This window comes from Microtus pennsylvanicus, chromosome 22 (genome assembly GCF_037038515.1).
Source record: "Microtus pennsylvanicus isolate mMicPen1 chromosome 22, mMicPen1.hap1, whole genome shotgun sequence".
Taxonomy (NCBI): domain Eukaryota; kingdom Metazoa; phylum Chordata; class Mammalia; order Rodentia; family Cricetidae; genus Microtus; species Microtus pennsylvanicus.
The window spans coordinates 30703071-30726249 of NC_134600.1; the positions used below are offsets into that span (position 1 = coordinate 30703071).

General features: G+C 41.5%; 1 protein-coding gene across 6 annotated transcripts in view; it reads left to right on the forward strand.

The window, feature by feature from the left end:
* Nucleotides 1-23179, forward strand: part of Cacna2d1 (calcium voltage-gated channel auxiliary subunit alpha2delta 1) — a 403873-nt gene that overhangs the window by 314438 nt on the left and 66256 nt on the right. For all 6 annotated transcript variants that reach the window (XM_075956382.1, XM_075956383.1, XM_075956384.1 and 3 more), the window contains exons 11-12: nucleotides 14007-14165; nucleotides 15838-15942. In XM_075956382.1, coding sequence (XP_075812497.1) covers nucleotides 14007-14165; nucleotides 15838-15942 — 264 coding nt within the window. The remainder of the gene's footprint in view (nucleotides 1-14006; nucleotides 14166-15837; nucleotides 15943-23179) is intronic.

Genomic DNA, 23179 nt, shown 5'->3' on the forward strand with positions numbered 1-23179 from the left:
GTGTGACGTGTTCAAAGATAGCAGCCGAAGATGTCACGGCTTCAATGCTGTCGGCTGCGTGCTTCCGGATATACGGGTTAGATCAGAATGTGAAGACTGTGTTGGGTACCTTGAACTATTTTTCTTCCCAGAAGCTTTGTAATTCGTGGTCTTTATGAAATTCTGCCTTTGATTTTTCACCGTGAAGAAACATGAAACATAAAGGCTGTACGAGGTGGCTCAGAGGTTGGGAGTGTTGGCTGGAGTTCAGCTCCCGGCACCCATATAACAGCTCGGAGTCTCCTGTAACCAAAGTTGCAGACAGCTGACATCACTTTCTGGACTCAGGGGCCATCCACAAACACTCACAGAGACACACACATCAATAAAAGTAATAAAATGCATATTTTAAAAATAATCAATAGTTGTATCCTTGTCAGAGAGGTATTGTTCTCTTCTTCTTTTAGAAAAACAAGTTCTACCCCTTGCCCGCGTTGTAGTCACTAAACATTTCTGCAGTAACAGCCTTATATATAAATAAATGCTGGTGCAGCTTAGGAGTGATTAGCACCCAGCCCCACTGAGACAAGAAGGAAAGCCCTGTGCTAGTCGGAAGAGTTCCCTTGTATTTGATTTGCAAAACAAACCTAGTTTCCCTGTGTAGAGACCTCTACATGAGACGGGTCTATGCTTGCCTTTCTGAATCAATTCTAGCCGTGGACAAATGCACCATTCTGGTGATTGCAACAGTCTGTGTTCCCCATTGTTGGAGAATCAAGGAGCCAGGGCTTGTTGGTCATTGTTGAAAGAGGAGCAACAGGATGTAAGGATCCTGTGCACCTCACAGTGGCATTAACATGTAGCAGGGCTCACTGCTGGGTTAGTGGCTTTCTGCTCCTTCCTGTCAGATAGTTCTTGCTCATAGTGGGACTGCTGAAATTTTAAGGAGACAAGTTAGAGCCCAGGTAACTCACATGCACAAGTTGTCCAAGGTTTACATGGGGCAGTTTCCTTTCTCTTAAAGTGGGCACGTTCACATTTAACTTCTTCAGCATTGTGAGTGTAAAAAAAATACCACACATAAAGTGTTTATATGCTGTAGTCATTATTATATTTATTATTCCAGTTGTAATTATTGTCTTTTGATTCTCCTCTGCTTCTCTACCAATTGCAGGTAGGTGATTGTAATGCTTGATGTTGGTATGTTTCTTCAAGTCTACGCCTTCAAAGCAGTTTTCTTGAAAATGTGCCTATTCCTGGGTAGTGAAGCAAGAGGTTCCTCTTTGCTAGAAGTTTACAGGGCAAAGTAATTAAGATACTGCCTGGGGGAGGGGATTGGACCCAGAGAACGATTTTTGCCTGTTATCTAGGAAACCGCAGGAAGCTAATTGTAACTTTACAAGTTGGGTACACCGTCAGTCCCTTCAGATTCCAAGACCACAACTTGACCATTTGTGATGAACTGACATCTTGGGCAGGGCATGAGCAAGCTCCGCTTCTGTGATCTTTGCATTCTCGTTTTCCTCCTGAAATAGTTCTTGTGTGTTCTAAGCAAGGTCATGATCTTCTTGTCTTACTGCTTTTAGATTCTATTTGGCACAGGGTAATTTGTACTTTTTTAAATATAATTTGAAGTTAAGTGACATCTCCTTGCCAAATTCAAAACACCTCTCTGAACACTCCTTGAGCTTGCCGCTCAATAAAATGAAAGCCGCATGGCCTGCCAAGAGAGGTTTGTGAGCCGCGGACGCTCAGCGGGTGATTTCATCTCATATCTGATAAAGTACCCATCCATCTAGAGCCAGCAAAAGTTTATCTTGCCCCACAGCTCGTTTATGTCAATGAGCAGGCGGATTGTTTTTTATGCCCCTGCTTCTTTCTTAATTGGAGCCCATGGCCGAGCAGCGCGAGTCTGGCCCGGCAGCTCTGTTAGGCATGGTTAGAGATGTTAGGGAGGGTTAGCGCATGTTAGGGATGGTTAGCGCATGTTAGGGATGGTTAACACATGTTAGGGATGGTTAGGGATGTTAGGGATGGTTAGCACATGTTAGGCATGGTTAGGGATGTTAGGGATGGTTAGCACATGTTAGGGATGGTTAGGGATGTTAGGGATGGTTAGCGCATGTTAGGGATGCAGATTCTTTTTTTTTATTTGGTTTTTCGAGACAGGGTTTCTCTGTGTCTTTGGAGCCTGTCCTGGAGTTAGCTCTGTAGACCAGGCTGGTCTCGAACTCACAGAGATCCGCCTGCCTCTGCCTCCCAAGTGCTGAGATTAAAGGCGTGCACCACCATTGCCTGGCAGGGATGCAGATTCTTAAACTCCATCTCAGATTCACGTCTAGCAAGTCCTCCAAGCAACCCCCACATAATGGTTGTGATGGCGTCTCTGGTAATTGTTTGTGCGAGAAGACGACGCCAGTCCATTGTGGAAGGGCATGTCCGGACACCCATGCTTATTAAGGAGAGGATTTAGCATCTAGCTGAGGCTTTTAAATCATGTTGTAAGCCAGGACGGTCACTGTCTTAGATTTTAATATCTTGGTTACTCAGACTTAAAATTTGGTTACTTTTACGCCATAGCCATTTTGGCTTAGTATGTGAAGTTATTTTCTCGTGTCTCGACCAAATACCTGACAAGAATCAATGTCAAGAGGGAGTCATTATTCAAGCTTACAGAGGAGGGAAGGAGTCCATCATGGCCAAAGTTCTGACAGTGGAGCTGCTTCTTAGTCTTTGGCAACAGGAACTGAGGTGTCTTGGTCTCATCCTTGTAGACCCTGAAGCAGAGAGAAAGACCCGAGCCAGGTCAGTCACCAGCAGTTCAGTTCCTCTGGCAAAGCCCCACTCTCCAGAGCTTCCAGAGCCTCCCGAAACAGCGCCACCAGCTGGACACTAAGTGTTTAATCACGAGTGGGGGGTACTTCATGTCCAGTTTAGAAGCAGCGGTATGTTAAATAGGGTGGAGGAAGAATTAAGGTCGCTAAAAGAAACAAAGTTCTTCCCGTTCCCCTTGTATTTTTGATGTAAAGACAGGCTTTTTTTTTTTAAGTGATCTTTTTTTTTTAAAGACCATAAAGAAAGGATACATTGTTGCAGTAAGCTGATTATTTGTTTCCCAGCCACCCAGACTCCCGAAATAATCACACAGAAACCATATTATTTGCAATACTATTTTGCCGTTAGCTTGGGCATATTTCTGGATAACTCTCATATCTTAAACTAACCCATCTCCATTAATCTGTGAGTCTTCACATGGCTGTAGCTTACCGGGTAAAGCTCCGTCCTGAGCGTCTGTCTCCTGACACTGCCTTCTTTCTCCCAGCATTCAGTTTAGCTTTCCCTGCCTAGCTCTGTTCTGCCCTGCTATAGGTCTAAAGCAGTTTCTTTATTCATTAACCAATAAAAGGAACACATATGCAGATGGACTTCCCACATCACACTGTGAAGAAAATACTTTGAAAAAAGGACATATTTGGCATAGTCGAACAAGTCGAATTGATGAAGGTTATCTAATCTTAAAGGATGAGAGAGTATAGCATAATTACTTTATAAATTTATTAAGAGGTGTTGACAAGCCAGATAAAGGCTTTCCATAAATGATGCGAGGCCCCAAGCTTTTGGAACTTGGAGATTCATTGCTTGTGTGGTTTTTACAGAGCCCTGTGGTTGCTGAAGGCGAGGTGGTCACAAATAGGACTGTTATGGACTCATTTGGAGCCTTGGCAAACTAGGAAAAGACTCAGTGGTATTTCAATACTTATTTGTTAAGCTCTTTCAAATGATGTTTATTCCTTTAATTTTGAATATAAGAAAAAAAATGACTAGGACTGGCTTGTGCGATAGATCGGCAAACTCATTTGCTTGCTTGAATTAGTATGTTTGTTCTTAATTATTTAGTGGAATAAAATTCAAATGAATTCAAAATATAAATGGCTACCTCAGGTTTTTATTAATAGAACCTACAGACTTTTTTTTTTTACTATTAAATAGAAAATAATCCTATTTCATCAAATTCCTAAAGGAATAAAAATCATTTTGAAATTTTTGATGAATATAACACAACTGAAAAGTCAAGGACTCGGGTGTGGAATTTTTTTTTCTTTTTACAGTTTTAAAATACAAGCTCCTCGTCATGAGATGACATTTTGCGGCAGTTTTCGTATTCATTTCAGAGGGAAGGACTGCCATTTACCTTTCCCTCACTGTTTAATCATCCTGATGCTCAGTTTATTAACCCATGCCACAGCACCCTTCTTTGCATATTTCAAAAGGTACTTCTTCATGAATTTCCCCAGCCCTAACTCTGTGCTTTATGGATATTTATTTTTTACAGCGGTTTTTGTTAACTTATACATAAACATGCTGCTTGTTTTTCAAACATGTGTGTGACCTCGGTGGAACCGAATTCAGTCCAATACAGTCCCCTCAGGCCTCGTTCCAAATCTCATCCACTAGTCTTTTTGGTTCCAGATGCTGGTCTTTTTGGTCCAAGATGCTCTTTCCTACTTAAAAGAACCCTTTGGAGACATTAATAACGTTGCTTAGAAAGTCTTTCTACTTGCTCTATAGCATCTCAGAGATGCGTACAGGTTAGAGATGATCTCTGACTGATTCAATGTGCACCTCAATGTTCCCAGTCTTACTTGCTTCTCCCCCAAGATGTTCCACGCCTTGTGCTTGGATTCCTCGGCCCCCTCCTGGTCTAGCTCAGCCTGCAGAGACTTCCTATGTAGTTATTCTGTCTTGTTATTCTATCCCTCCACCTCCTTCCTTTTTCTTTATGGCATTTCCCTCCCACTGGGGTGTTATAAATATTTATTCTTTGCTTATTTTCTACATGCTATTTCATCTACCACAATCTATGCTTCTTGAACTTCAAGATGGCTCAATTGGTAATACATTTCTTCAAGCCTTAGTTCAGGCTCCAGAACCCATGTAAAGGTGGATGGAGAGAACCAAGTCATGGTTTTCCGTTGACCTCCACAGCTGCACGGTGGCATGCATGGACTCACACACACGCATGGACGTGCACGCATACACTCACTCACATTCATACACACACACACCACATACACACACATGCATGCACAAACACACACATAAACACAATCTCACACACACCACATACGCACACGCTTGCATACACAAACACACACACAACAACCCAGTCTCACACACACACACACACACACATTCACACACACACACACACACACACACATGCATACACAAACACACACACATAAACACAATCTCACACACACCACATACGCACACGCTTGCATACACAAACACACGCACAACAACCCAGTCTCACACACACACACTCACACATACACACACACACGCACGCAAGCACATTAAGACAATATTCTCTGCAGCCGTTTCAAAGCCTGTAATGGCCACTGTGATCAGACACTAGTTATTGTTGACTGTAAGAACACTGAAAAAGTGGCTCAAGAAGTCTGGATTTTATACCATTTCTGTCACTTACTAGTTGAACGTGTTTCTTTGTGTGGCCACAGCTCTCCTCATCCATATTATCATCATTGCTGTGTCTCTACATCGTGACACGTGCTTATCACTACATTATGTTGTTCAAGCCAAGTCAGCCATGACTACAGTGTGAATACCATTTTCTTCTTCGCTACTGAGGAGTCAGCTTCAGGATTTATGAAAAAACTGTTGGGAGTGAAGATGTTTTTGGCATCTCCTCATCACTGGGACCCACACAAGCGTAATCAGCTCAGAACCTGAGCTAAAGCTACAAAACCTAAGACTGAGTAACTATTTCTACTTGGAATAAAAATAGATTCAAGTGGAAGTCCTATTTTTTTTATAAAAAACTTTATTGAATACTGTATATTCCAATCATGGTTCCTCCACCTACATACTCCCCTGCCCCTCCCTCACCAATGCAGCTCCAAGCCTTCCTCCCTTCTCCTTAGAAAACACACAGGCCTAACTGCCAGGTTAGCTACTAGATTTAGGCAGTGTTCACCTGGAAGACAGACGTGGAACAAAGGCATTGTGACGGTGTGGTTGTTTCTTGTTTTCCTATTAAAATCCACCAACTCAGACTTGAAGACATATCAAGTGGTGTGGACCTGAAGTGACTCTGGGTGACTGTGTGACTTTGAGCCCTCTCTACCTCACGTAAGCTCAGTCTCCATAGCTGTCTAAGAAGAAGCCAACTAAAGCTCATGGCAGCTTGCTGATGGTTCTGAGACATGATGTGTGTTCAGCATGGCACACATAATTCTCAATATATGTAGAATAAGCATCTTATTATTAATGTAAAAAAGTAGTAAATTTATGATATAGTAAGAGTGAAAAGATAATGTTATAAGAATATAGTTAAAATAAAATTTTTAGAAGGAAACTGTGATCATCAAATAAGAAGTATTTAATAAAAGGAGAAACTTCCTATTCAAAAGACAGATTGGTACCACTTGGTATGGAGACATATAAATTACACTATTGATAAATACTAAGAAAATAAAGAAAAACAAACTCCATGAAACATCCGTAGAGATTATAAATGAGTATGCTATGGGTGTATAGATCATCTCTTTAAAATACTTTGATAAAATGCTAAATCGATAATTTTATACTTTCAAATTTAAAAGTAACTCACAGGGATGGGGTGTGGCTCGCTGGTCAGTGGCAGAGCAATTGCCCAAGTGCAGACAAAACCACTACTTAGACTTTTGCCAGGTTAGTTAAAAAAGATGGCGCAATGGACAGTTCCTCTGACTATATCCCAGGCATGCCTATAATTGGTCTGCTTTTAGTGTAAATGCTGCGCGTGTTATTGGAAGTACCGGAAGGTAGCTCACAGTTGTACCCATGTTTGCAGTTCTTCGCTGTCCCTTTTGTGCCTGTGTCTGCACTGAGATGGTACCGGCCAGCTCTTCATGGTTCTAAACTGAGACGGTACCGGCCAGCTCTTCATGGTTCTAAAACAATTTTGTTTTGACATAAATTTTAACTTAAAATTTCTTATGAAATAATGTAGCAGTTAAAGTGGAATTTAAAGTTGTTTTCTACAGTAATCAGATCAGTACATAAAGCTGTTAGGACCAAGATTTTGAAGGTAGGCTCTGTGCCCTTTCCTTTTATTTTCCTACATTGCCATCTGGTGGTCGAGGTCTGAATAGCAACACTTTTACTATAACTTCTTTTTTTTATTCTGCACATTCTCTATTTTCAAAGTCTCCTATGTGCTAATATTTATATATATAGACCCCAAACAGATTCTCATAGTACTTTCTCAGCCATTCATGGACTTCAACAGAGCAGTGATATTTGGACTCACATAACACCCATACTTCTGGGGATGCAAAACAGGTCAGAGTTCAGGCTTCTTATTTTAGTCCATACTGTAAACATGTCTTTCTGGGGGCCATTTAGTTCCATGCTTTGAACACTTTTCTGTGCTTTATTTGGGGATGGTTATTTAGGTTGTGTGTTTGAACTAAATAACTGGTATAAATCCGTTACCTATTATTTATTGTAGTTATCTTACATGAATAAATTAAATTTTTTAAAAAAGATTTTCTATATCTCAAACAAAGTGGCCTGCTTTTGAGTTATTCAGCTAGAGTTCCAGACATTTATGCCTATTATAAGCAATAATTTAGCTACTGAACAATTATTCAAAATCCAAGGGGTTATGAATCATACCCATCTGGCCTGTTACAAAGTGGATGAATGAATTAGCTGTGTATAAAGCCCGCTCCAGCTTTGAGTCCGTAGAGGAGAATCTCTTCCATGGAAGGAAGAGGTCCAAACTAAGTTTTGTGAGCTTCCAAGATGAGGCCAGCATCTTTCCGATGTCTTTGGCTTAAATCTTAGAATTTGAGGTTCTTGTGTCCAAGGAAGGCATGTGTTCCATGGAGTGATGGTACTACAACTGACATACTTAGCTCTGAAGGCAGTTTCTGGAAGCTTCGGATGCAGCTCCGACCCCAACTTGATGCTGTGCTGACATTCTTCCGATGCGGCTCCGATGTGATGCAGTTCTGACTTTCTTCGGATGCCGTGATGCAGTTCTGACTTTTTTCGGATGCGGCTCCAGCGTGATGGTGTGGTGATGCTGTGCTGATATTCCTCGGATGCGGCTGCAGCATGATGCTGTGCTGAAGAGTAACAGCATCTCATTGTATCAGAAGGACAGGATGGCCAAGGATGCCAAGACAAAAGCAACTACTGCCTTTGAAAGAACAAACGAGAAAACCAAAGCAAAACCAAACAAACCCAACAACAAGCTTGCCTCAACAGATCTGAGACACTGCATATATGTACTGGAGCATGATCCTGTCTAGGAAGGTGTTTTAGAGCACTAATATGAACAAACTGTGCTCCTCTCGCAAACGGCTTCAGACGAACGCCACTCTTAGACACGCTTGCCGTCTCACTCATGAGCTGTGCCTAAATCTAACGCTGAGGATGTTTTGCCTGAATGGTCGCTACTTAGGAATATAGTCTGGCTCCAGTATGGACCACAGTATTTATTATATTTTGCTAATAATCTTTAAATGATGTTGTTACAGATAACTTAGCATCTAAGTTGTGCCCGACTCCGAGCAGAAGGCTTGCTTGTTCTCATTCAAGCGTTTTCCCAGAGTGTTTTTATATTCGCTGGTGTAGACGTGCAGGGAAGACTGCAGAGCCAGCGTGCTATTCCCTCCTCTCAAGGCCTGGGCTCAATTACTGGTGAATATTCCACACCAGCCTCTCATTTCCTTAGCCCCACATGCAAAGCATGAAGGGGATTGACGGCTCCATTCAGTGAGTTTTTCAATGCCCAGAACTAGAGAGGCAGAGGTGGTAAAGGCGCATTTTCTTCGGCCCTGCAGAAGGTCTAGAAAGCCATTCTCAATGTGGGGCAGAGGGAGCATCTAACAAAACATGGTCTTGAGGAAGGAATTCTACTAAGAGCAACTGAGAGAAGAAGGGAGAAGTGTTGGGGACTGGCTGGGGACAGCTGTGGGAAGGGGAACAGGGTCTCAGAGGGAGGAAGGAGTTGAAGCCGTGGGGCACTTTCTAATGCTCATGCTTCAGTTCACCCGCGGGCTTCCTGGCTCAGCAGGCTCCACAAGCTTCCATTGCTTCTCATCAAAGACCGGCACGGTTTAACTTCCTGGGACAGAGAAGAAATCCATGAGTTATGGCTTTGGATTTCTGACTATGCAGTGTTCAAATATTCTCTTAATAGAGAAAATCAGGGGCCTTAAATGTATCTTCTCAGTCACCATGAACAGTTACAAACTTTATAAAGCTATTCTCATAGCTTTGCTCTAATGTTTTAATATTCAGCCTTGAATTAATACCTGGGTATGTCTTACCGAGAACTTGGTGTGGGAAGTCCTTCTGTACATGTGTGGCTTTTATTGGTTAATGAATAAAGGTGCTTTGGCCAATGACAGGGCAGAATAGAGAAAGGTGGAAATTCCAAACCGATAGAGGAGGAAAGAAGGTGGGAGCCGCCATGTAGCTGTTGAAGGAGAAAGATGCCCTGGAACTTTACCAGTAAACTACAAGCCTCGTGGTAAAATACAAAATAACAGAAATGGGTTAATTTAAGATGTAAGAGCTTGCTAGGAATATGCTAGAATCATTGCCCAAGCAGTGTTGCAAGTAATATAGTTTCTGTGTGATTATTTTGGGTCTGGGTGACCTGGAATGAACAAGTAGCCTCCACCTATAAGAACTGCTGTTTAAGATTTTTTTGATGTGTGTATGTGTGTGTATGCACATTATATATATGCATGTATACATGTGTGTGCATATATATAAATATACATACACAGAGATATATATAGTAAAAGCAAATAAGTATAGGATGTCTGAAATATAATCTTATCCAATTTAGACTCCGTAAAATTTATCATCACTTTCCTGGGAGAATAAGATTAGCTATAGGGAATTATGCATTGCAAGTAATTCCTTTGCCTGCATTATTTATGAGTTTTATTATGAGTGCAATTGTAAGATTTCTGTATACACCACTAAATTTGCACTTAATGAATTGAATTTACATTCACTTGTTTTGTATTAAACTTAGTGAGATGCTTCACTTTTTTTGCCTTAGAAGTGGGTCAAGGGCAAAGGAAGACATCAGGCCATGCACCATCCTGCACTCGTTGTCTTGCAGAATAATTCCTGGAACTAGTTCTGTTTTTCTAAACTCAGATATTGGCTATTGATGCATCACCAAACTGTTTGTATCCTGGTGACTACTGCAAGTCTTCTCATATTCTTTCATTGACATAATGGAGATCCAGGGCTAAAGCTTGCGTCATATCACAGAGGAGTATCCTTAGGTGATGGACAGTGGAGTGGGGTTGGTCCTATAGACTGTAGGCTTGGCTGTCAACATTTGCGTCTATAGAAAATGGTCAACAAATACATAGGAAGTTTATTATCCATCCGCCGTGCCTGCCTGAAAACACTCTTCAAAGTACAAATGAGAACCCACTTGGATTATTTCCCTGTTGGGACATTTGACTTCCTGTTTCATCTCTGTTTTCCCCAGACCTTCCTTGTGTTCCTGAAAGATGTTAGACGTCTAGGTAGCAAAAATTGCCTCTGCAGACCTGAACCACTGCAGCTTGTTCCTGTGCTTCCTGGAAGGAAAAGGGGGGGTGTCTCTCCAGCTCACTTTCTTCCCCGTTCTATGTGGCCGTATTTCCCATCTTCCTCCAGGTTTTGTGTTCTGTCCGCCATCTCTTCTTCACTGTGTCTTCACCCCAGTGTCCTCGTGCCCCCACGGCACTGGGCTTTAAAGAATTATTCCTAGGTCAACCAAGTACACTCTGTGATTGCCGCGCCACCAGGGTACAGTGAGGATTTGCCCTGAACACACTGCCGTTTTTTTACTGAAAGTGCCTCTGCGCAGGCTAACCTCAGTGGGCTGTTCCCAGGCCTCATGGCCTTCCGCCTCACAACTTCCCTTCAGCCTTCTTCCCTTCCTTTCCCTGTCTCCCTCCTCCCCTGCTCCCCTCCAATCATGTACCCGCCCCCTCTGTTTCTATGGGAACTCAGTCTTAGGATTTTTGGGAATTCCTGCTCCACTTCACTGTGACTCGCCTGGCTGTAGGCCAAATGTCTGTGGTAAAACTTTTTTCTCCTTTTTTAATCTTTAGCCAGGACCACTTTCGTGCCTCCAGCTTCAGATGTTATCGGTTCTTGGCACCCCCACTCCTGTGTCTCACACTGGCTGAAATCTCACCTTGAGGTGAACCTTGTTTTTCTCCCCAAGTTCCCCTTGTGTCCTCCAGCAGACGTCCTGCAGACTGTTCAGAGGCATGTCAGAAACCTGGCGGCCACTCGAGATGCGTATCTGGACTCCTCCCCGCGCGAAATCCATCTGTTGACCCTTTCTCCCAAACAGACGCTCGCTCAGCCCTTCCCCTTCTAAGCAGTCCCCTGAATAGCATAAGGCCTGTCAACTGGATGACTTCGGTCGCCTCTGCGTGTGCACTTTGGAGTTCTATTAAGAGGGGGCCAGCCTGACCTCCTAACTATTCCAAAAATTATTCTGCATTTGGCATAAAACCTTGCAGCCACTTAACATTTGACATAGTGAATTCCTGCTTCCTCTTCGTCTCTCTAAGATGCCATGGTGGCTAACGCCAGCTGCCTTCTCTGGCCTGGTGTCATTGGTCCTCATGTACGACAAATAAATTGTTCTTCAAACCCTTGAGCAGCTCCCCACACCCTGAATCAAGGACACCACACATGTTCTGTTCGCCTGGAATGTTCTTGCTTCACGCTCTTCTCTTTAACATGTCTCTGAAATATATGCCCCTCGGAAGTGCTGTTTCTCGAGAGAATTTCTCCAACTGTTTACTTTCCAAGTTGGAAACTCTTCCCCAATTGCCTTCCAGAGCATGATCCTGGGTGCTTCCTAGAACTTTGCATAGTTTATCCCAGTGTATACGCTGAGAGGCAGGGTAAGCTGCTGAAGGCCCGGCAAGTTGGCATCCTGACTCTCACCATGTATTAGTTGTGTCTCTAGAAACAGATTATTTTAAAATAGATATTTTTCATACAATGGATTTGGATTACAATCCTCCCAACTCCTCCTAATTCCCCCCCCCCACCAGAACCACACTCTTTCGGTTTCTCGTTAGAAAACAGACCAGCATCTAATGAATAATAAAAGAATAAAGTAATTAGAATAGAAACAAGCAAATCAAACAAGGACAAAAAGAACAGGAGAAGAAGACAAAGAAAAAGCACAAGAAACACAGACACAGAAACACACACGTTTGCACACGCAGGGATCTCATACAAACACAAAACCAGAAGCTTAAATAAATAAATAAAAGAAACAAGTAAGAAATTCCCTGATGCAGCATTAAGAGACTAAGAGTTTCCCAAAGATGCCACTGAGTTCGTTTGGTTCTGGCGATCCATTTCTAGGCGTGTGGCGTGGCCTACCCTTAGTTTGTTTCCACAGTGAGACTCACTTGCACAGAACTTCAGTTGGAGACGGCATCTGAGTTAGAGATGGCAGCCCGTGTCCACCTCTCCTCTCAGCTCTAGGACCCCTTCTCATGCAGACTCACGCAGGCTGTATGCACACTGCCACAGTCTCTGGGAGATCCTATGTGTGGTGGTCGTTCTGTGTTTCGAAGGCCTTGCTTTCTTCATGTCCTGCAAGCCCTCTGGCTCCTACATTCTTTCTGCCTCCTCTTCTTGCAGGGTTCCCTGAGTCCTAAGGGGAGGGATTTGATGGAGACATCCCAGCTAGGGCTGAGTGTTCCAAGGTATCTCACACTACATATTTATGGACGAGTTATTTAGCATTTGTGTGTTACTTTCCTTAAGGATCACATGAGGACAATGCCTGTCTTGTAGGAAATTTGCAAAGAGGAAGTGACTACTATTTTAGCTGATAGTAAACACCCCATAAGCGTTTGCTTACAAATATGTGGTATAAGTATATTTTGTATGTGTGAAATTTGCTTTATGTCTGAATGCATGGTTATGTGTTGTGATTCTTGATTGCTACTACACGTTTACTTGGCAGATGAATATTGTACTACGTCTTATAATCTTATAATTATGTCTAGAAAAAGAAGAATACCATACTATATTTATATAATATGTAATCATTTGTGATGCATGCATTAACTTATTGAATTGTGTTTTTATCTGCAAATATCCTTTTTCAATTTATCTGTCTAGCCCCCTTTCTTCTCTCAAGATCATTCATTCTTTTCATTTTGCACATCTCTGGACCCCATGGAAATCCTGCTCAGATTAAAGATTTAGTGAACAATGGGACAGTTCTTCTCATTTTCACATCCTGGATCTCATTGCACTCCTCTCTGCATTTTCGTCTTTTGGAAACACCAAGTGCGCCCCTGTGAGCACTTCTCATAGAGTTAGAGAAGTTACCCGGATGATAACGTCATCACTCAGTTCTAGGCGAGCATCACTGGCTTTGGGGTTTCTCCTCCCATCGCCCACCTGTACTTATAATGGTCTGTTTGTCCAACGCACCGCCTTGGTGGTTCTCCGGCATTCTTAGCATGTGATCGCCAGGGAGCAATTTTCCTAAAAGGCCTCCATTGTCCTCGGCTTTCTTAGAATTCTTTCTGTGTTTCGTTCCCCAGGAAAGACTTTCAAAATAGCATCTGCTCATCTCATTCCTTACATCCTTTTTCTAAGAAATTCTTTCTGATGAGTTACAGTTAAAAATACCTACTTTCTCTCTCTGTCCTGAGCAAGCACATCACTTCTGGATTCTTAATATGTGAGAATTGAAAAGTTCCTCATAGAAATCAACCCCAAATTTAGAAACAGGTGAAACTTTAGCAAGGTTTATAAAGGTGAGTACTCCGAGTTATAGTAAGTGAAGACTGCTGCTTTGTCCAGTTTGTTACTTCTGCCTTTTTTTTTTTCTTTAAGGAAAGCACACAAGGAGCTTGAGGTGTATGAAGCTGGGATTTGATGGAAACGGTATGACTGATTTCAATGTTCACTTACGCATCTCCTTTCATTCTTTGCAGTTTAACAGCAATGCTCAGGATGTCAGCTGCTTCCAGCACCTGGTTCAGGCCAACGTGAGAAACAAGAAGGTGTTGAAAGACGCCGTGAACAACATCACCGCCAAAGGGATAACAGATTATAAGAAGGGTTTCAGCTTTGCGTTCGAGCAGCTGCTTAACGTAAGTGTCGATAAGAAACCATTGGATTTGGTCTGTTTTCAGACGTGCTGATGAAAGTCACCCATCATCGTTAAGTTCGCAGACAGATTATGTCCAAAGGTAAGAGCCATGGTTGAAGGTGACAGATTGTTAGTCAATACTTGGGTTCCCAGCTCTTCATTAGAAGCTTTTCCTGTCAGTGTCCGTACGGGCTTGCTGATGTGCCGAAGTAATGCGAAGGAGGATCTTGTCGCTAACATAGGCAAATGCCTTCATTAATGTTTGTACCAAAGATTGGCTTTATCGGCCTTGGAAAACAAGAGTGTGGGCCTTCGGTAAGCTACAACAATACATAGGGATTATTGATATTAAAAAACAATTGCTCATTTGAAGGCCAAGGCTGATGATCTCAATTACAGGAGGTTCTCAAGGACTTCGGAAGATTGCCTATTTGAATTGCATCAAATTCTACAGTGACATTAGAAGACATGGCTAGAAGAACATGGTGTATATTTTCTCACTAACTTTATAATGATTTCATATCGAAATGGTAGTACTTTGAGTGAGTGACGGATTTGATTGGAATCCGGGACTAGAATTAACTTATTGTGCTGCTTTAGGAGGCCTTTGGAAGTTTTTAAATTATGCACCAGGTTCCCATTATACTTCCCTTAAATTACATGGAAGGCTCACATTAGACTTCTTTTAGTTAGAAGCAAGCTAGAAGGTTGACATTTTCAAAGAAGCTGAGCATTCAGAAGGTAGTGCGATCCATTTTTCTCATCATTTAGGCAAACACATTCCATAATAGTCGAAAAGCTCAGAGTCTAATTTGATGCCTCCGAGAAGTCCGGCTTGCTAAATTAAAGTGTTCGTTTTAATGGCCCTCTGAAGCTAATTCATTATTCTGTGCTCAGTTCTTCGAAAGGCCTTAAAGGTTAAGAGGATTTATTGCCGGAATCGAGTCTTGCAGGATTAGAATCTATGTGACAGGTCAGGAGAGGACAGAGGCGGGGAAGGATGTGCAGGGGGGAGGTGATAGCATTTAAGGAGGAGCCCTGGGGAGCACTGGAAGAGAGACTCCTCACCAGCCTGTCATCCCAACATATAAGGCAACAGAAATAGGGCAACCAGGGAGGGGAGAACAGGAAGGCTATTTGAAAACGAAATGGAAAAGGTTAATGTGAAAAGCGTTAATCAGGTCACGTGCATGTTGTTTGTTTGCTTCTGGTATAAAATGATAAAGGTTTGTAGAAAAACCCTTTATTCATGCAAACCCCAAACACTTCTCAGCGCCTGGGGAAGTATTGTGTACCAGGTGCTGTCTAAATATCACATTGTCTTACTTTTGTGGGGCTTATATTCCTTTAGTAAAAACTAACACTAAACAAACAAATGCTGGTTGCATACAAATGAAAGTCAAGTAATATGGAGAAAATATAACCTGGAGTGTATTATAGTTTAAAACACAGTGGCCTGGGGAGGTGTCTCTGACAGTGACATTTGGTGGCAGGTTTGGCTATCTTAAGTACTGAGAGCTAACGCTGGCCTGATGCACAGCCTGATTTTAGAACACACTACTGAGCTGGCATTTTGTTTGTAGGGTGTAATATGAGCATGCTTTTTTTCATATTGGTTTTCTTTTTCCTAATTTTCATTGTGGATAATTTGCATATATATGTATTTTTAACAGTATAATGTTTCCAGAGCCAATTGCAACAAGATCATCATGTTATTCACAGATGGAGGAGAAGAGAGAGCCCAGGAGATATTTGCCAAATACAATAAAGACAAAAAAGTGAGTGTTGTTTGCTAGTGTTTTAATTTTACATGTAGATGATTTTCATACAGATATTCTATAATGGTGATGAAGCGAATTTTTTTTTCTCCAAAATGTTAGTTGTAGTTATAACATTAACACATTGATGGTGAAATGAAGCGTTTGTCGGGTAGCCAAGTACCAAGTCACAAATGCATTAGCCGGATAGTGTAGATTTATCGGTCCCATTGGATTCTCATATCACAAAAAAACAAACAAGAAGAGTATGGGGGAAATAAAACAGTTTCAGCCTTTCCTGGATGAAGCTTCATGTCTCATAATCATTAGCATTGGAGGAAGACTCGATATTCTAAAAACACCAAGACATTTTTGCCGTGTTATTTTAAATAGATGTCAAAACCGTTCACAACAGCAGTCAGATGCAGCTTGCTTGAGAAGAGGAGGCTGAAGATAAACTCCTTGGTTGGCATAATAGTTTGAAGAATGCTATCCCAAAAGCCACAGACAATACAAAGATTGGCGTTTCACGATTGTAATATTCCATTTCCATGTTTGTGGTCCTACAGGAGACACGCAGTGTAGTTATGAGGTTATACTGTGCAGAGAGTATTATTATATTACTAAACCTGTAAAGACTAGAACTGCTTCATCTTACCGAGAGTTTACATGTACTTTCTTACTGACACTCCATATTTATGATAGACACCGATTTTCAATCGATTTTCCTAAAATGCTAAAGGATCATCTTAAAAGTCATGGGGGAAGATATAATGTCTTTCTTGTGCTTAACAAATTATACATTGACCCTAATGAAGACTACATCTATCTTCGGCCTCCAGGTGGCTGCGGCTACAGGTGTGATTTACTGGCTTTTGATTTCTCTTTGGTGGACAGTTTTACTCTTTGGGAAGATTTGGCTCCGTAGTAGCTCCAGTCGAGTGTTTTATAGCTATTTAATGCATGTATGTGGGTTTTTTTTTTTGCATCTGTTAGAGAGAACTACAGGCTTGTAGAGAGAGAATCAGTCTTCTCCAGGTATGAGTCCTTTTGAGGTTAGGCAATCTCAGAGGCCGACCCTAAACACGTACGAGCAAGATTAAATTGTTTTCCCTGGCTGTATTTATAAACATAGATGTGTGTGTGTGTGTGTGTGTGTGTGTGTGTGTGTGTGTGTAATTATAAATAAAGAATGAGAAAACATGAACTTTAGAAGAAATGAGAACAACCCAAGAAGAATGGAAGGGAGGAGGTGTGATGAGGAAATCCACACACACACACACAAAATAATTAAAGAAGCTATTTCTTTGTTGATTGCATTTTTTATTCAAAGCCTAGGCTATAATGACAAGCCAGCCTCTGGCAAACAGATAAGGAAACGATGCAACATTCTAGGAAGTGCTTGTTAGCCTCAAGCAAAGGGAAGTCTGTAGTATATAACATTGGTTAACTTTGACATCATGTTTAGTGAGCTAAGGTCTTCACAGACACACATGCAAATACGTGGATATTATATGTGTGCACATACATGAGAAATCTGCAGGAGTCACGACGTTGCAGGGACTGGAGAAAGGGGTGGATACCGATCTCATTTTCACTGTGTGGGCACCCAGTTAAAGTTTTACAAACTGACTCCATGGAGGGGCATTGCAGCACTGTAACTGTAAGAAAATATATTTTGTTTTTGAGTTAGAAATGTTTGTATTACTCCTTTGAGTTTTGGAGATTATAATATAATTGCATCCTTTTTACCCTGCTGTTTCCTAAGGGAGGATTGTGAAAGAGGGGCTGGAAAGATGGTCAAATCCAGAAGCTGAGGGAACTTGCTTAGTAATGGCAGATGCTGCACTTGTAATGTTTCCACACGGCTGCTCAAACATGAGCTGCAAGTATGTCTGCCTAAAAGGGAGCTGAGGGTGTGTCTCATGCAGTGTGCTTTTACCACAATCATACAAAATTAAATATATAAATACTATAAGGTCTTCAAGTTTTGTAATCTTTCAAAAAGAACCCCAAGAACTACCATCTTAATTGTACTTTTCCTCTGGGCGTTTTGTGGCATTAATATGGCCGGTGAGTGCTTCATTTAAATTCCTTTCCCATCGTGATGACTCAGAAGTCATCCACGGCAGCCCAGGTAGGTGTGATGGAATTGTCTGGACCACTGATGGATGTGTCTCTGGGTGCACAGCACAGCTGAATGAAGCCGAAAGCTTTGAGAATTAGAACAAAATGTTTGGGTTCTTTTTAAGGAATGTCCTACTCTTGGGAATCAATCTACCTGATTAGAGATAGGCAGAGATTTAAAACCAAATCCACGTTAATCTCCAGGAGCAGCTGTTCCAAATTAAAACACAATTACTTTCTAATCTTTACCTGCAGAAGTGACATTCCTTGGGGCTCACCCATGTGTGTGAGACCTCCTTAAAAATGGTGCCAAAACTAGAATGAGCTCCAGCGACGAGAACAAACAAATGAGCAGGGAGAGGAAAGCCAGACGCACAGTTGAAAGATAATTCCCAGGACTAGGAAAAAAATCAAACATATTTTCTTTTCTCTGGAATGGCAACGATGGCTTGATTGGCGATGCACCCTTCAGACTGCCTCTGCAGGTAGAAAAGAATTCTCTCATGGTTTACTGAGTTTTCAGGATTTAATCTTATAAAGAAGGCAATCAAAATTAATATAGCAAACATTTTTGAAGTATCTAAAAATATTAAAACATGCACGTGAAATCATTTTTAAAGTAAGGAATGTTCAGCTAATATCAGAATATCCATTGTTGCAATTTTTCAGCAGTTTGCTTGTAAATGTGAGGAGAGCTCTTTCCTGCATTGCTACTGCATCTAAATAGAAAGATGCTTTCTGCTGTCTGTAAAAGTCTACACCAAGTCCCAAGTGTCTCAATATACATTGAGGTTTTAGAGTTTAAAAAAAAATCTTTTTAACTGACAGAAAAAAATGCACAAAAAATAATTCACATCATTCCCGACTTTCTTCGCGCCTTCCTTCTCTATCAGGCAAAATTATAGCCTCTGTAAGGAATTGTTCTGACATAAGTAATGAAGGCTGTTTAGCTCATAAAATATTGAATGTCATTTACCAGTTACATCGCTTCTAAAATCTTTTTAGATATTTTTGCACATTCAACCAGTTCTAAGCGTTAAGCTTTGGAATAAAAACATATACCTTTGTTTCTAGATCGCAGTGTGGTTTACGCCAGAGTCAGGTTACAGTTGAAACGATGACATACTGGCCTGACCTATGGAGGAGTTATCAATTTCAATGGGATGTTATGTGCAGGGTGTGTGTGTTTGGATATGTGTGTATATTTTTGTGTCTGAAATCATTTGTTTCTCATTTATTTCTCTCAAAATAAAATTAGTATTGGCCGTTTATTCTCTACTCTAATAAAATACCTGGCTACATTTGGTTCAAATTTGAGGAACATCACTTTTGCAAGTTTTAGATTTTAATTTAATGTATAAATAAATCTTATACCAAGTAAAATTCTTACTGAGGTACCAAATATATAATATAACACAAAAACTTTAGATATATAAAGTGCACTTGAACTATGTTTTAAGCTTAATTATATCCTGTCATCCAAGAATCTTTCATAGTTAAAACATTGCTATGAGTGGTATTTGTCTTGCTGTTTCCATGGCTGCCAACTGCTTTGACGAAAGCTCTGCTTCATATATTGTCCTCAGAGGGACCTCTGCCAGCTTCTCTCAAATGGTCTGGTCACCTCAGTGTCCTTTGCTGTGTGTTCAAGGCACCTTCTTTCTGTTTCACTTCCATGACCCCCAGTGACCACTTGCATTATATCCTGATGTTGCCTGAGCCTTTATTTATCCTAGAAGCTGTGTGAAGTAAGGTGATATAAATTCATAAGTCTACTAAGGATTTCATAGCCAATCACAGAGTGTTTGACTCAGAGTAGTTTCTCAGTTTTTAAGAGTATGGCGTGTATGTGCATACTGAATATACTTCTAGAATAGGGTATCATCACAGATAGCAGAAAACGTTCAGTAGACTTCTAACTTCTGAAGGCAGGGAAGGCTGTGTCATTTATGCTGATGGTGTTTTTAACTCTCATCTGTCCAGTACACAGGTTCCTTTAACAGCGCATCATCAGCACTGGTAAAGTACTTTTTATTATTCAGGAAGAACTTATTATATCCAAAACCAAGAAGGTCTGAGTCACTCTCTTGCCTTCTGAAGTCAGCTAGTGATAGTCTTAATAGGACACCAGATGTTTTGGAAATCCATTGTTGCTATAGCTTAGTCCTACATTATAAGGGACAGTAAGTGTATTCAGAGAAAAGAGAGTTGCGGGAAATTCAAATGTGAACCCCAGTACTGCATTTGCATTAATTAAGTAGAACCAGCTTTGGGTCAAAAGGTAGAGCCAGCAACTACTGGACAAAATGTAATCAGAGAGTCAGAGGGAGTCTGGAAGATGGATAGAGAAATGCACAGGAAGTAGTAGGGAGGGACTTTGAGTGTGGTAGTCACTTTTGGATTGGCGGAGTGGAAAGACGCTCTCTTTCTGAGATGCCTTGACCTCTCTGAGCCTAGTAGGTTTTCACCCCAGCCTCTGATTCCAAGTCTTATAGATAAGTAGGATGATAGAGATTTAGTTAAAGACTACATTTGGGGGCAGAGGTAGGAGGTGGATCTGGCCATGCCTGAGAAGCCGGCCGGTAACTGCAGAGCCACAATTACCACAGCAAAAGAGGGACTGAGAAGTCTTCCTTCTAATCCAATAATACGAGGTGAATCATCACACCAGGCAGCAAGGCTCCAGTCTAATCCCAACACATGGGCCTGTGCTGTGCATGCATCTGAGGGTACATGAGGGAAACATAAGCCTGTTTAAGATGGTGGCTATCGACCCTCTATGACAACTGCATGCTGTTTTCCTGTTGAAACACTTGTTATGTTATTTACTTGGTCATATTCAACAGGCATTAATCAAATGTTTCTGTCAGACCTTTGGAACCAAAATGGGTTTAACTTAGGCATACATTGTGCCATATATATGGCATTGGCTGCGTAGCATTGGAGTTTGCGGCTGTGTAGAATAAAGTGTCCAAATGTGCTCATCTAGGAAGATGCTCCTTTTAGCCCTTTTGAGTTCTTGATGTAGGAAAGGCGTGCAACCTGCTTTGGAGAGTGAACTGTGGAAGTTAGACTCTCTGCAGCCTTCTAGACAATAGTATAGTCATGGCCGTCTCATCCCTACAGCTGAGGCTTCCACAGCTCATGAGTTCGTAAAGACTTCACACGCAGAATGTTCTTTCCAATTGGAGTACTCACGTGACCAAAGCATCGCCACCATCGTATTCATTGCCACGCTGTTGAGATAGGACGGCCAAAATAAGAGGCACCAAACAGGTTTTTTTTGAAAATCAGATAAGCGTGAGAGTCAAGAACTGAAATTATCTGTCGTCTAACTTGGACAGCCTCATATAGAATCTTCCTGGCTTGACGTCCATCAGTGCCTCTCGTTTGGCCAGCCAAGGAGAGTCATTAGCCCACCTGGGAGCCTTGCTCCTGCCCATACAGCCTGGCCGTATCGTCAGCAGGGATGCTCCTGGCCTCTGTAGGCGGGCTGCCATCAGGATGGATCGTCGAATCTGTGCAGACTGCACGTACCTTTCAGATCCCTGTGTTTTAGGGAATCAATTCATATGTCCATGAATTCGGACTTTATTTATTGCCTAATGTTATAGAAGTAGAAATGCGGGCTCTTCAAGGGCCCTGTGTTTAAACATGTGTGTGGATTGTGGAACACACTGTAGCAGTTTCCTAAAGGTTTTCAGTCCAGTCCAGTATTTTGATAGGCTAAATACCAAAAGTTTGAGTTCCCAGAATGGGTTAATAAAATCCATCTCAGATACCGTCTTTTCTCACATGTTTCGATAGCTAAAGTTTTTATTTTAGTTTTACTGGCTCCCCTTCTTCATAGATTCATCTACATTATTCTTTGGAGACTTGCCTATTGTAAATTAAACTTGAACTCTGGGTAACTGATAATTGTTGAGGTGACAGTTTCCAGGAACTGGATTCTGCTGGGAAGAAAAATTCTTAACGGCCTTAAACAGCTAATCCTGTGGGTTTGGAAAGCTCTTAATTGAAGAAAAGTATTTCAGATTTCAACAAACAAGACAGAAGATTTTACAAAATGCTTTAGCAGAAGTGAGAATTGTAGGATAAAATTATAAATCAGGAGTATATATTTTAGTATATATTTATCTATTTTTCACGGTACTCATGATTGACCCCAATGTCTCACGCAGCCAGGCAAACGCTGTGCTGTTGGGCCATCGTTATATTTTAAAACACAAAATTTGGTGTTTTCTTGAAGCCAATAGTTTAGGTTTTTAATTACTTTGGAGCTATTGGAATTATAATATTCTGTTCAGAGAGATATCAATGTTTTAAATTGTATTTATTTTTGACTTTATATATACGTGTGTGACGGGCAGAGGTGAGAGTCACAACATTTGGCATACGTGTGGATGGAGGGCGGAGGACATGTTTGTGGCATCATTTCTCTTCTGTCTTCCCATGAGTCTCAGCAGTTCCGTTCCTCAGCATGGTTGCTTCGGATCGCATACCCCTCCACCTGCTAACCTATCCCACCTGCCCAAAGAAACAGATCCCTAAACAACTGAGAGTAAACTACGCAAATTTACAAACCATAAAGCCCCATTTGAGTTTGTTTAATTTTGTTACAAATGCTCTTACCGTTGATACTTCTCTGCTTATCACGTATGGCCGAGTCAAGAACGAGGCAAATACATTACATATTATGTTTACTTGACCTTTTTATTCAACTAGAGAAACTATGTCTGTGCAATGCAAAAATAACAACGACATAAATTTGCCATGATAAAAACAACCTAAATTACAAAGTACACAGTGCATACCAGGGTCCCCTGGCTCCATTCTTCCCACGTTACCCTCGACTGACTTGTATGAGAGCTGACAGCAGAGCTGGCCTCGCGTCCCTCCGGAGAGCCGAGAGCGCACACTTGACCCTTCGTTCTTTCCTGATTTAACCGTCATCAGACGCACACAATACACTGCGGTTGAGGTCAACCAGTACAGACTTGGGACGGTTGAAGCTGGACTTCATCCTACGCCATTTTCTCACATCATTTTTGGACTCCGATGTTTGGGCAATCTCTGTGAAGTCGCGTATGATTGTGTATGTTTCACATGTGTCCTCATGGGGAAGATTTCC